The following is a 13,140-nucleotide window of genomic DNA, read 5'->3' as shown; positions in this document are numbered from 1 at the left end:
GCGTCGCCGCCCAGTGAGATCTGTCCAGCACTTGGCCCGCCGGAACGTGGGTCGAGTAATTCATGGGAACGTGTCAACTGCGAAGAGTGATGTGTTTCTTCCGCGCCGTGGCCGCGGCGCCACTGAGAACGCGCGACGTGCGGCGAAACTGGGTCTTGGCGTCTGAGAAGGGCGAGACAAGCGGAAAGAGTTGTATATCCTTTCATTACCCTTTCTTGAAAAGCTTAGCCTACGGCGAACTCTACGAGATGGCGCTGCCTACTTGCCTTGGTAAACGTTCCTCGATAAAACGAGTTTTCTTGCAGGGAGTCAGGGTGCCCACAGAAATTACTCGTACGCACGTGCAAAGGTGTGTCTGCTTAGCCCAAAACATCGGGTGCATGGTTAAGATTACGTTGGCTTAGGCTAGTCGGCCGGACAGTCAAATGATCAACGTAATCATAGAAAAGTCGGTACACTAACGCCTCCGACGGATCATGATAATTAATTAACAATAATTTGTGTTATTTTACGTGCCAAAACCCCCATCTGATTATAAGGCACGCCGTAGTGGGGGACTCTGTGTTAATTTGGCCGCATGGGCTTCTTTAAGGTGCATCTAAATCTAAGTACACGGCCGTCCTTGCATTTCGCCCCCATCGAAATGTGGCCGCCACGGCCGGGGTTTGATCTAGAATTCACATGCTTAGCACTTGATGACAAAGCCGCTCAGCAATCACAGCGGGTAAGGGTCATGTCAATTCGGCGTAATCTGCAACATAGTAAGAAGAGGGAATAAAATAGAAATAAATAAATTGTTTATGGAGTCGCATGCGTTAAAAACAATGGTTAGCTGCTCATGGCCAATTTTAGGCGATATATGGTAGTCAGTGCATCCTCGAAGGAAGTGTGCTTTACAATCGATTGTTTGCGCAGTTCACATTTACTAAAATATGAGTCAAAGGTCAATAATGGGTTGTCTATTCCTTTCTTTTCTAGAAACAAAATATCGAAAAATATACAAGAATACGTTCCTGCGATGCTTGTAACAAGAATGCCACTGCCGTATTGGCCACAAGAAATCCAGTTATGATAATTTTTGTAGTGGAGACCGAATTATAATAGAATAGCCTACCTGACCACGAATTAATCGAACGTAACCCTACCAAGTTTCGACATATGCTAACGAACTTTCTGACTATTGATGCTTAACATATCTTGATTTATTTTTGCTCTTTCCACCTTTTTTGAATATATTGGTTTTTACTGTGTGTGTTTGACTGGCATTGCATTTCACCTTCTGTGCCCTTCTAATTGTTATTGTTATTGTTTTTACTTCAGTCATGACTGTTTGAACGATCTTTTTTCTTATGCATGCTCCCCCTTTATGTAATACCACAAGAGGGGTTTTACGGGTAAGTAAATGATGATAATGATGATAGTACTCACAAACACACACGTGAAGGACCAATGCCAACAAACAAAATTTGCGGATAATAAAATTGGAGCAGGCCTGAAATTACAATTTCAATAGTAACTTTAGTGTTGTATGACCTTGGAATCATAGATGCACCACTTCCCAATTCAGTGTTCCAGAAACTGACTCTATTTTTTTTGTTCTTAGTCAGCTAATAAATTTTGGTATGTTGCCTTTTTCTTTTTTTTGAACATCTGACAATCAACAATGGTTCAACACACCAAGGAAGTCATTATTTTAAGAATTTGACTATTCTAGCGTGCTATTTCGTCAAATGTTCACGTAGAATTTCTAATATATACATTTTGCTAAATATCCCTTAAATCAGAACTACACAGCTGACGTGACTATTGCTTGCTAGGGAAAAGGTACGACAGCTGGCTAAGGCAGTAGGAAGAAACTAGGCACCTACTGTCCACACAAGAATAATATATCTCTCCTCTCAGCACCCGCAAGCTTTATTGCTGCCCATTACTCAAAACCTGGACCTAAAGCTAGGGCTTAAACATACCCACATGATTAAATCATTGCATGTACGCTCTTCGAGGAAGCAAGAGATGCAGGCTTAAAGGTACTAAACTGCATTCACAATACACTGATTAATCTACACATAAGTCGGTGTACATTGCTTCTTTTTACTCTTTTTGATCCACACTATCGTCATTTTCTGTTATACGCAAGGACAATGCTAGAGAAAAGAACTGACGCCACTTGTACTAAAAAGATGCATTCTGACAACAAAGCAGTAAGCTGCTGGAGTCGCAGTTGAGGACTGACTGCCGGGCTAGTCGGTTCCCGAGTTGGGGAAACCGCGCTGTCACACGAGATGAAACAAGTGGTACGGAGACACGGCACTCTATGAATCGAAAGGTTGGAACGCGCACTGACATCCTGAGCGAATGTCAGATTGCTTAGTGCATTGCTGAGTTAACAAGATGTCGATGCACTCCACCATTACTAAAAACAACATGATGGCGGCACACACGCGGTTCAGTGATTTTACCGCAGTAGTATAGAAGTCTACCACTGTGATTTTGAACTGAAGCAGGAGCGCCCCAGAACCACCTTCAACAGGCTTGATAACATGAGTCCAACAAGGGGTGGCCGCTGCAAGAAACGCCCGAGTCCCACGTATTGGGGACACGCTAAAGATCCCCTGGTGGTCAAAATTATTGCGAACTCTCTTACTGCAACGTGCGTCCTAATTAAGTGGTTGTTCTGGCACTTGAAACCCCAGAATTCAAGTCAGTTCAATTCAGGTGTGGCCGCAGTAGTGAATCCTGAAAGGTCAGCGTCAGCTTGGCTTGTGCCTCTCACAAGGGGTACGGCTCGCACTGCCGTGAGCAATACACATAAGCCAGAGAAGATTAGCATTCGCGTCCAAACGACTAGAGTATTCAATCCAAAACTTATGCTTAACGTAAAAGTGTTTGACTAAGCTTAATATTTGAGGGAGAAAGTACTTGTCACAAGTTCGCACGCTAGCTTCGAGTCCGGGCATCACAAGGAATCCTTTCTAGAGAACGTGCACGCAGCGACAATGTAGTGTGATAGAAAACAAACTTTCTTGCCCTTGCTATGCGCAGTTTTAAACAGCACTGATCGGGCTGTTTCAGTATCACGACTAGTAGTTGCTGCAAAGTTGAGGACATCATGGAATTTCGAAGCGGTTACTTTGATATAGTCAGCCTCCTCTCCGCCCTTGTTCTGTAAACTTTCAGCTTGGACAGTCCATTCATATGTTATTGTTGAAGTGAAATATAGTTTCTAGTTGGCCAAACCAGCAATTTACTTTGCAGATAGGAGTGCCCAACGCACATTGTAGAGAAACAGAACGAAATTTACTCCTCGTCAAACGTATACGGGTTGCGTTGCCTGCCACCATCAGGCTTACTGCAGGCTGTTTAAAGGAGTTTCTGAGACGTGTCGAAGCTTTCGATGCATTGGAAATTAAAAGAATTCTCCTGCTCAATATTTAGATAATTGGAACGTCAGGAACAACCCTGGAGCTACCGAACAGACCTAAACAACATATATGCTGTAAGTGTAGAGTAGCCGGGTATTCTGTTGACAAAGGCTGTATACTTATCGCAAACCTTAGATAACGCATGCCGAGAATAATAACTGTACATGTTGCTCTAACTGTGCTGAAAGGAACCGGTACAAATTAGTACAGGAACCCCCGCTGGAGCCCCAGCTTCGGGGACCCGTCAACGAGCTGAAGTGGCAAAGGAGCAAAAGGATTACGCCAGCTACACGTGAATCTAGCCTTGCAAAGGCATGCCGGAAATCGCTCCGCTTCAGCTTCTCCTATTAACTTCTGCGGTATAAACATCCCACAGTTTTACATATTATGTAAGCCTGTCGCTTATCAATAGCTCTGCTAAGAAGAATGAACAAAGCGATAAAACGCAGCGAAGGTAGGATGCGTCTAGTGCACAAAGTCCAGCCATACTACATCAAATGATTAGCGCCTATTAGCGAGTACATCTAAACACCACTGTCACTGCGCAAACCGAAGAAAGAGGCATATCGTGCTTTTCATGCATTCATTTACGATTTCACACTTGTACTGCGTAACTTGGATTACTGATCAAACAGAGTAGTGATAAAACAGAGTTGCTCCACACTGCGTATCAGAGCCGATTGTTCAATTGGCTGTATTAGGTTTGACGAGGACACACCGATTTCTCGTGTGCTCAGCCGGGCATCCACTCAAGTTGTGATCAGCCCATAGAAAATGTCTCTTGGACAGAAGTCACTGTACTGGTTCAAGTATTTCTATCAAAGTGGCCGGCACCATTGATTTGAATTGAGTGTGAAGAAAATGAGTTTATGACTGCAACAGAAATGAATAACGCACACTTGTCGTAACTCCTTGCCTGTCCTGTTTCCCAGTTTTTCCTCTCACACAAGCACACTCAAATGCGAGTTGTGGCTCCAGTAAAAGGTATACACTGGTCTCTGAGTGTAAGCTTGATTCGCTGGCTCTTGCATTGATACTTCTGCACCAACCTTTAGTGCTGTTTATAGCACACACGCGTCAAAACACGTCAGCAATCCATCATTCTTGTGCTATGACCCTAGTATACTGATCTTTCTGGTCTCTGTTTAAAATGACAATATATTTATTGTCTATTTCTCCTCGTTATCACCACAAACAAAATTGCAAGTGTCTTGTGTAAAATATTTTAATGCCGAATGCTAGTTATCATGATACAACAAATACGAAACTAACTGAAAATCCGTTGTTTAATAGTTGAGGCTCCACCCCAGTGCGGCGAAAAATGGGGCGTTGCCAGACGGCACTTGGTCCACTTTGTCGATTTCAGGATGGTGTCTTGGTCAAGGTCTAAGTGAGTTCACAGATATTTTTTGTACTGAGGCTGCACCCCGTCATAAGAGGGTTCAATCAGCTCGGATACTCCGCTCTGTATATGGTGCTTCTGCTTGCACACTTACCGAATTAAAGCTGAGCTTGAAAGAGAGAGACAAAGAAAGAGATTCTTAATTGATCGTTGAAGATTTTCCCCTCGCCATACGCATAACACGTTATTCCGCATAACGAGGGTGACATATGAATTGACGCATGCAATGTAGACGAGCACATGCAGCAACAAGTAAGTACTGTGTCAAGTCGAGGTCACTGCCTCCGACGAAGACTAATTACGCGCAAAACATGGCCCGCACTGATGAAAGGTTCAAGTAGATGGTGGTGTAGCTCAAAGGAAGTGCTATACCAAAAAAATATGGCACTGAAATTTTAACCTGATTTCAAAGCAGTGCTTCAGGCCAATACGGCCATTCAGACGCGCAAAAATAACTTAATTCATCGTACACGTTCAACTTTGTCCGCTGTAGCAGTTTGGGCCAGAAGTAGTTCGTTTAAGCAACATTTAACCGAATGCAGTGTAAACGCATTAGTTCAGGTACTGGAAGTATAACTCGGGGGTTATATTGTGAAGGGGTCCGTATTGTCACTCCGCGTCACAGCAGAATCCCTAAGCACTGCGTTGTGGTAATCGGTTCAGTCGAGTGATAGTACGACCATTTTTTCCGGTTGAAAAAATATGTGCATTTAACATATTTTGGTGACACGTACATTTTATGCGTGTGAATGATACAAAACCGAGCAAAAATACTCGTTTGATTGCTGTTGTGTGTAAACGATGCAGAGAGACATTCAAAACTTTTAACTCGACAATACGAAATTACATCATGGTTACGGTCATGTATGTCGGCATATTTGCATGCCTTTCTGCTGTGCTTACTGCTTTTCTATGTGGACGTTTCTTTGAAGGCACCGTATATTTCTTGAAACGCTTACTTTTTTCCCCTTGTGAAGTTCTGTAGGGTTCACTTTTTATGGGATTACGCATGACTGTAGTTCGCGAAATATGATATACAGTCGTGTTGTTGTTGCAGGCAGAAAAGTTTCGTGTACAGCAATTCGCGCAAAAAAGAATATTTGAGGAAGCGACTCTCGTTATAAAAAAAACTGAGAACGTGATCTGTTCATTTCCGCCATGTTTTCCCCGCTTAAGTAGTGTCGTCATTATCAAGGGACACCCCGTGCGCTCCAGGGCAGGAAATTAAAATGATGCTGCTGTATACAGCGCAATGTATTTTGAAATGTAGAAAAACAGAAATGAAACTTTCCCTGAAAGATTCGCGTACATATGAACCAATAAATATGAGCATACTGAAGTTGAAAAACTAAGTACCTCCCTGTCAAGGTAAATGCTTAATTAACAACACTGAAAAATCAAAAGGGCCGGGGGGGGGGGGAGGGGGAGGCTTCTTCAGAATGGCATATTTTGGCCGACTTGTCCACGCCACCCAGTCATGCTGAAAAATAAATTATTGGTTTCATTTATGCATGAGAGCTACATTGCACTGACATTATTGCAGAAGCACGTTGAGAATTGTGTACTGAACAACTTGAAAATATCGGAACTCTTAAAGGTCCCTTGAGTTCGCACTGTCTTCCAAGAGACTTCTTTCCGCACAATTACTCAGATTTATGACGAGACGTCAGGTTTGCTCGAAATCGTTCCTTCATCGAAGGCGTTAGTAGCTTTGCCTGACATTGTAACATATTCTGTGAAGCCCAAAGTCGCGAAAGATTGTGAGAAAAACGAGGTGTTTGACAGAGGAGCGTGAAAAGCAGAAACTATTAATCGCATTTGCACAGTACAAAACAAGTGGCACTGCGTCTAAACAGACCCCGATATCTACAAATTTCTACGCTAAAAGAAAGCCTTAACAAAAACTTATTTCTCTGCTCACAATGATCTAATATCCAGGTGTTAAAGGCCATACAAATATTTATCCGGTTGCTAAATACTTTTAGACGAATCCTTCTGCCCTGTATTTACTGTAGTATTAGCCAACGTGAGTAGTCAAGCCTTTTAGAAGTTTTGAAACAGAAAAAAAGGGAAATCTCTAGATGGAAAAAAACTAAGTGCAACGAAATAAAAGAAGAAACATCGCGACGAACACTTCTGGATGGCATCAATGTGTTTAGAGACGGTCTTTGTATCACTTTAAAATGCTCTGTATTTGTTTAATGTTTGTTTTCTGGAAAGTGCCAGAAAGGTAACCTAACGTAGCTGCCAAATGCTCAAGTCTTTTTTTCTTGCAAGAGCGCGCCCATGTGTTAACAGATCTAACTGACGCAGTACAGCGTTTCGTTTTTTTAGTTTTCCCTTGATCAAGAGCAGATGAGGTGGATCCCGGACCTCACCCAGCCTTTAGGATACGTTTGCTGTTGCAAATGAAGGGAGCACAAATGTATGCTTAAATAATACTTTGATGTTTATTGCGTTCTCAATAAATAGGCGACAGACAGCACAGTACATATAACAAGCAGACAAAACACAAAAGACAACATATAGCTTATCCACACGCATTTCTAAGAGACACCGCTCGAAAGCCAAATGAGAAACCCCGACGACTCAAAATGAACGGAGCGATCGGGCTTCTTTTTGCCCGAATCACATTGCTCAACGAGTCTGGCATCCTCGACGCACTACCATCACAAACACAATCACACGAACAAAGCGCAGCATTTCCCCCTTCGCTCGATCGCACAAGAAAAGCGCACAATCACAAAAATTCACACGATGACATGTCGCTTAAGCATTGCGGGTCCTGCAGGGCAGTGGAAGGACAGAAGAGAGCACTGAGCGCAAGAAGTTTGAAGCAATACAGACAGCGGAAACCGTGCAAGAACAATAGCCACATTAAATACGTTGCAGTGAATGGTGACGGAGACCATTGAGAAAGGAATTCTGCTTCTTGGGAGAGGCTATAGGCAAGCGTTCGCCCCTCACCGCCGAAGCTCGCCGACCCATGTCTCTGTTCCCCTAGGAACTGAAAAATTTATGCCGAGGCCGTTTCTGAAGTCCTGAAGCCACGGTGACGCACGGGTCGCTGTCGATCTTATCGCTATCTCCAGGAGGTGTAACGCTATGTTTTGAACTCCTTGAAAGTCCCAACTGCATAACAGTATCCTTTTCTGCTTTCGTTTCTTTTTTTTTGCTTTTTTGTGTTCGGAATGTCCCAAATCAACTGCAGACGAGGGAGCTGCATGCCACTCCTATGGGTGACGTATGCTACGGAGCAAATTCTAGCGCTGTTTCCCGCCAGCCTATGAAACAGTATCCTTTTTGCATCTTGGCAGACAGTAGGAGCACTTCACAGTTGGCCAGACCACAGCTATCACATATGTCTGCTTCGCGACGCCTCCGCGAACCACGTACGTTTCTCCTGTTCACCGATCAAGTCCGCCATATAGAAACAAATCGTTCAGCCCATCGCACCCACGGGAAAAATGCGCAGCTAAGACCAACTCTGTCATAGACAAATGGGATAGCTGATTCCCACGTGCGTCACGCGTTGCTCGGTGCGTTTTCGGAGCTCAGTATTTGCCAAAGTATCCCGGATGAACGGCGTAGGTGGGAGCCAGGATGGCGGCGGCCGCCTTGACGTGGTGCTTGTCGACTACGGCGACGGGTTTGGCATCGTACACAGCCCCGCCGGTTTCACCGGGAGCAGTGCCGGGTTCGTTAGTCGAGATGGTGGCACGGAAGCCGCCGGCATCGGCCACGTAGTTCACTTGGCGGTAGATGCCGTTGGCGTCGGTGTAGCCATACGAACCCTTCTTTTGGTTGGCCGAGTCACTGCTCTCCTGACGAGTGAGCCTCGTGCCGAACTCGTCCACGGTGTCATAGCCGAACTCGTATGGCTGCGGGGGCTGCAGAGATGAATGCAGGGAAGGACTACTTTATATGCAAAACGGTCAAATCATCCAGTTATTAACTCGTAACGTTTTGCTCAACGTCGTCCTTGCTTGACAAACTGCGGCATTCTTTAAGAGAGCGAAATATGTGCTCGCTAACGGAGTGGTGGCCGTCAGACAAATAAATCCTCGCCGTGCGTTGCAACAAAGTGGATGGCGGGAGATGAGTTATGCTGTCGTTGCGATAGCTAACCTATTTTCGTGTTTCAGCAGAGTAAACATGGCTTATTACTGTAACGTTTTTCTTAGTGGACACTAAAGCGAATGCGAAAGGCAGAATGTGGTGATAAGGCTACTAAGAGAATTTTCGTCTACGTATACATAAGGCTAAGTCAAACTCTTATAGTTTCCTAGCGGGGACGTTGATGACGCTGGCATTTGTACACCTGCCTACCCTTGTTCCCAATTGTCAGAACGATGCATTCTACTGAATTTTTAGTGAAAAGCATGCATACTTTCATTGCTTTCAAGCTGTCGCACTTTTCCCATTGTTTAAGCATTCCAGAGCCCACCAAAACATTTTCTGCCGTTAAACGCTTGTGGTCAACGCGCTTTGCGAATTTCTCTTAAGCAGTTCCATAACATCGAATTAGATAACCCCATCGCCTTTCTTGTTAGAGGTGACAGTGGCCGTTTTTACTAGCCTAGAAAACATTTTAATGCAGGCACGGCTCAAGAAATGAAAACATATGTATTTCCTTTCAAATTGTATCTATTTCATTGGTGCAATTAGACCATAACATTCACAGTATTTAATTGGCCGAATAAATTTTCAAATAAGTAAAAGTTCGAAAACTTATTCAAACCGACAACAGGAATACTTAGAGCTCTCTTCCTTTTTTTTTCGAAGCGATCCCTTTTTGTCGAACGTGTCTTGTGGCTTGTGCATGATCTTTAATGCATGCGTGCCCCACAATGCTTCAAAAAACTGGTGCATTTCCCCTATCGCTTTATACAGACACCACTCAATGATCCTGCTCCTGCAAACACATAATAGGTGCATGGTGTGCTTCTGTGACGAGACGTTTACGTTGACGTGGAAACTCTCTACCATGCACTGTAGGTACTATATCATCGCACTGTCTTCTGCGTCTTGAGCGCAATTTATGACGAAGGCGAACACGCTGCGATGGCATGGACAGGCATAGAAGTACTTTTGTACACTGAGCGTGATGAAGGAAATATATAATCTACTCGTGGTCGGAAGGGATGTCGCACTGAAACATTGCCGGCTTTATGACGGGCCGCCAATGTTATGCCCGACGCTATTTTAAGCAAGAGACCATCCTGAAGTTTTTGGAAAGCTCTTAAAAAACTTCGTAACATGATATCACATTATCACGCCAGGCTACTTTATCACGATAGTTTCAGGCAACGATTTGGTGTTTTATCCTCATTGGAACGGGTTGTTTGTGTGACATTGTGTGCAAGAGGAAAATGGATTTCTTACGTAGGCGGGTTCAGCAACAATGGCTTTGACTACAGCAGGAGCAGCTATAAGGCCTCCACCGTAGCCGTACGCACCACCGCCGTAGTGGCCTGCGCCGACACCGTAGTGTGTAGCCAGACATGAAGCGTATCCCACCAGGAGGGCGAAGGTCACCTGCGGAGTCAACAACATGGTATTGCAAGTGCTCTCTTTAGAATTTTCCGTATTCGGATGACAGGCCAGTTATAGAAGCGAGTGTATTGGGAGTCTGGCCTCGTAACTCATCAGCTCAGAAAGCCATTCGAGCTCTTCTACAGTACTTGAAGGCGACAGACGTGAGTGCCTGACTATAGATACGCTGCACCTGGCTTAGTGCATGTGAAGGTGCGATAAGGGCTCGTCTTTTGTCTCTCTTTCTTTCACTCCCCCTTCCCCTTTCCACTTGTAGGGTAGAAAACTGGACGAATACTGTTGACCTCACTGCCTTTCCTTCCTCCATTAGCTCTCTCTCTGTCTCTCTCTTGATTTCGCCGTAGGCATTTGAAAGTGTGGCTTTGACATTCAGGATTCCTATTTTGCGCAACCGATAGGGCAGGCTGTTCCGCTTCGTCACTGGAGCTGCCTGTACTCTTGCAAGACTCCCACACTTGACAAGGCAGTGATTTTTGCTCTATAGTAGTGCATTACTCTGCATACTACAGCGTGCGTCTTTTACTTTAATGACACATTTCGACTTCCTGTTTTCTCAATTATAACAAAGCCTAGCGATCCAGGTTTTGTATTATGGCTTCTTTTGATGTGGATACAGGGATCAGTTTATACAAAAGAAGTGGACGACGTCTATTTACTTGCTTACGCCAACTGATGGTGTGCGCAATTTGCATGATAGAGACAAAACGGTTTCCGTCTAACTGGATGGTTGAAATTCGTTAGCATTCGTTAGCAACGCCACGGAACCTAAGTGTCGATACATTGTAAAACCGTAAGCACCTCCTGTAGCCCCTGTCGGACATAATGCACAATTAGTGTCATCTTATAGTTAACCACAATAAAACTATGATTCATTTCGAAAGGAAGCATGCCATGTGCAAGCAATTTAATTCAAATTGTGGGGTTGCACATCCCGAAACTGCGTGTGGGTTATGAGGGACCCGAATAAATTTTGACCACCTGGGGTTAGGAAATTTGCTCCCAATACACAGTGCACGGCCATTCTTTTACAGTCCACCATCGTCATGCGGCCGTCACAACTGGGTTCGAATCCGCGACGTAATACTCCACAGGGAAATAAGTTCATAAACTATCTACCTCTAATATGCGACTACTCTATATCCCTTCTTCAACAATAGGATCATTCAGGCTGAAACGGTGTTTTAGGATCATATAAAATGTAGTGCTAACTCTAGCTGCATTTATGTGCTTCAGAAACTGACGGGCGTTAAACACAACGCTTCAAAAATTATTCTATGAGATGTTGCCGCGTGTAGTTAGGTTAGAGAAGTCGTAAATAGCACCATAACTGCTGCGTTGCCCCAGGACAAAATTGAAGAAAGTTAGCCTTATTTTTCTGCTTTCTACAATTTGTATAGTATTACGTCAGTTGTTTATCGCTTGAAAAGAGATAGTCTACGCCGTACGAACTGGGTACATCATTGTAGTTAGTTCCGTATTAGGTCCCACCGCTAAAAATTAGCCCTAAACATATAAACACAAAAGTGTGTATGTCTGCGCGGGAACTGAGCCTAATGACATTTCCCTTCTGACTGCGAATCCCCGTCACTCCCGTAAAGACTCCCTTCTTTCTTAATACCTTCTTCTTCCCCTTCGTGTCACTAATTCCCATAGCTCCTACCAGGCCTCCCTTTGTTCCTTAATTCCCCACCATCCTTTGAAGCTTCGCGCCCCCGTACCGTCAACGGGAACAGCAGCCTGCTGCGTCTCCGTGGTAGCGCATGTGCGCGTTGCGAACTCACCTGAGCGATCATTATTCCTGCGGAAGGAGATTAGTAAGCCCTGTGGCTGACGGTGAGGAGCGGATAGCGAGCTGTGGCTGCGACTGACGACATGTTGCCGGCGGCGGGGCCTTCTTATACTCACGGGCACATGGCCCGCGGTGCGTCCATTGTCCCAATTCCGAGGTCACGCGTTTCGCGTCTCCGGATCGTCCGTCCCCGCCTTCGCCGGCCGCAAAGCGAATCGCCGGAACTCCAGCACTCTCGCCTTCGTCGGCACCGCGCAGGGTGGGCAGCCGCAAAGAAAAAATAATATACAAACAAGGGAGACAGAGTCATGAAGAACGCGGGGCGTGCAATGAAAGGGAACACGAAAAGAATAAGAAAGAACATTAAAAGGAACTGTTCGGAAAGCAAAAGGAGTAGAAGAAGATGATGAGGACGACGTGGTTGACGACGGCTGTCTCTTTCCTTACTTTTTTTTCCCGTTAGTCTTGTCTCGGCGCAATGGAAAGAGAAGTGAGGTATTTCTCAGCCTCCCCGCGTGAGAGATTTCACTTTCACCCATGCTACGAAGGTGTGCAGTTTGTGTAAGAAGGGGGTGACGGTGAAGGTACGGGGCGTCGGAGAGGGTAGGGTGGCGGTTGAGGTTTGCATCAGCCATCGACGACCTTTGTGTCGCAGCTTATGCAGGAGCAGGGGTGGGAAGGTGGCTCGCACCGGTCCGTCATATACGTGGCAGTGGCAGCTTTTTCATGCTGCTGATTGCCGCTGAGCGTTCGGACCATTGTGAGGGCAGAGTTGGCGTGTACAGTCAAGGTAGCGCGCAAGGACATTGCGGACGACGCTTCGATGAGGTGGCGTTCGCGGTCCTTCGCGCGCACAGCCGTCCCGCGTTCCGGCTGTCCGTAAGTTAAAAGAAGTTGAATATGGATTCAGTGCGCCGTCATCTCGGGCTCGCTTGACTGACACGACGCGAAGCCGAAATGTGTGTCAGCGT

General features: G+C 45.2%; 1 protein-coding gene and 1 long non-coding RNA gene across 2 annotated transcripts in view; one reads left to right on the top strand and one right to left on the bottom strand.

The window, feature by feature from the left end:
• Positions 1-298: 298 nt before the first annotated feature.
• Positions 299-13,140, top strand: part of LOC135903545 (uncharacterized) — a 49,683-nt gene continuing 36,841 nt past the window's right edge. Inside the window, exon 1 of the long non-coding RNA XR_010564838.2 lies at positions 299-349. This is a non-coding gene — a long non-coding RNA (uncharacterized lncRNA). The remainder of the gene's footprint in view (positions 350-13,140) is intronic.
• Positions 7,251-12,298, bottom strand: LOC135903581 (cuticle protein 10.9-like). Its single transcript, XM_065433902.1, has 3 exons — positions 12,162-12,298; positions 10,210-10,362; positions 7,251-8,714 (listed from the first exon to the last, which is right to left on the bottom strand). Exons 1-3 carry the CDS (start codon positions 12,171-12,173, stop codon positions 8,379-8,381), a joined length of 501 nt encoding a protein of 166 aa, XP_065289974.1. The 5' UTR covers positions 12,174-12,298; the 3' UTR covers positions 7,251-8,378.

This window comes from Dermacentor albipictus, chromosome 1 (genome assembly GCF_038994185.2).
Source record: "Dermacentor albipictus isolate Rhodes 1998 colony chromosome 1, USDA_Dalb.pri_finalv2, whole genome shotgun sequence".
NCBI classification, from domain to species: Eukaryota; Metazoa; Arthropoda; class Arachnida; order Ixodida; family Ixodidae; genus Dermacentor; species Dermacentor albipictus.
Note: the sequence above shows the minus strand (reverse complement) of the source record. Positions and strands in the feature narration are given on the sequence as shown.

Coding starts and splice junctions, on each gene's coding strand:
- LOC135903581 (XM_065433902.1), bottom strand. Junction 8,715..10,209: donor TTGTTGCTGAACCCGCCTAC/GTAAGAAATCCA, acceptor TCATCTCTGCAG/CCCCCGCAGCCATACGAGTT.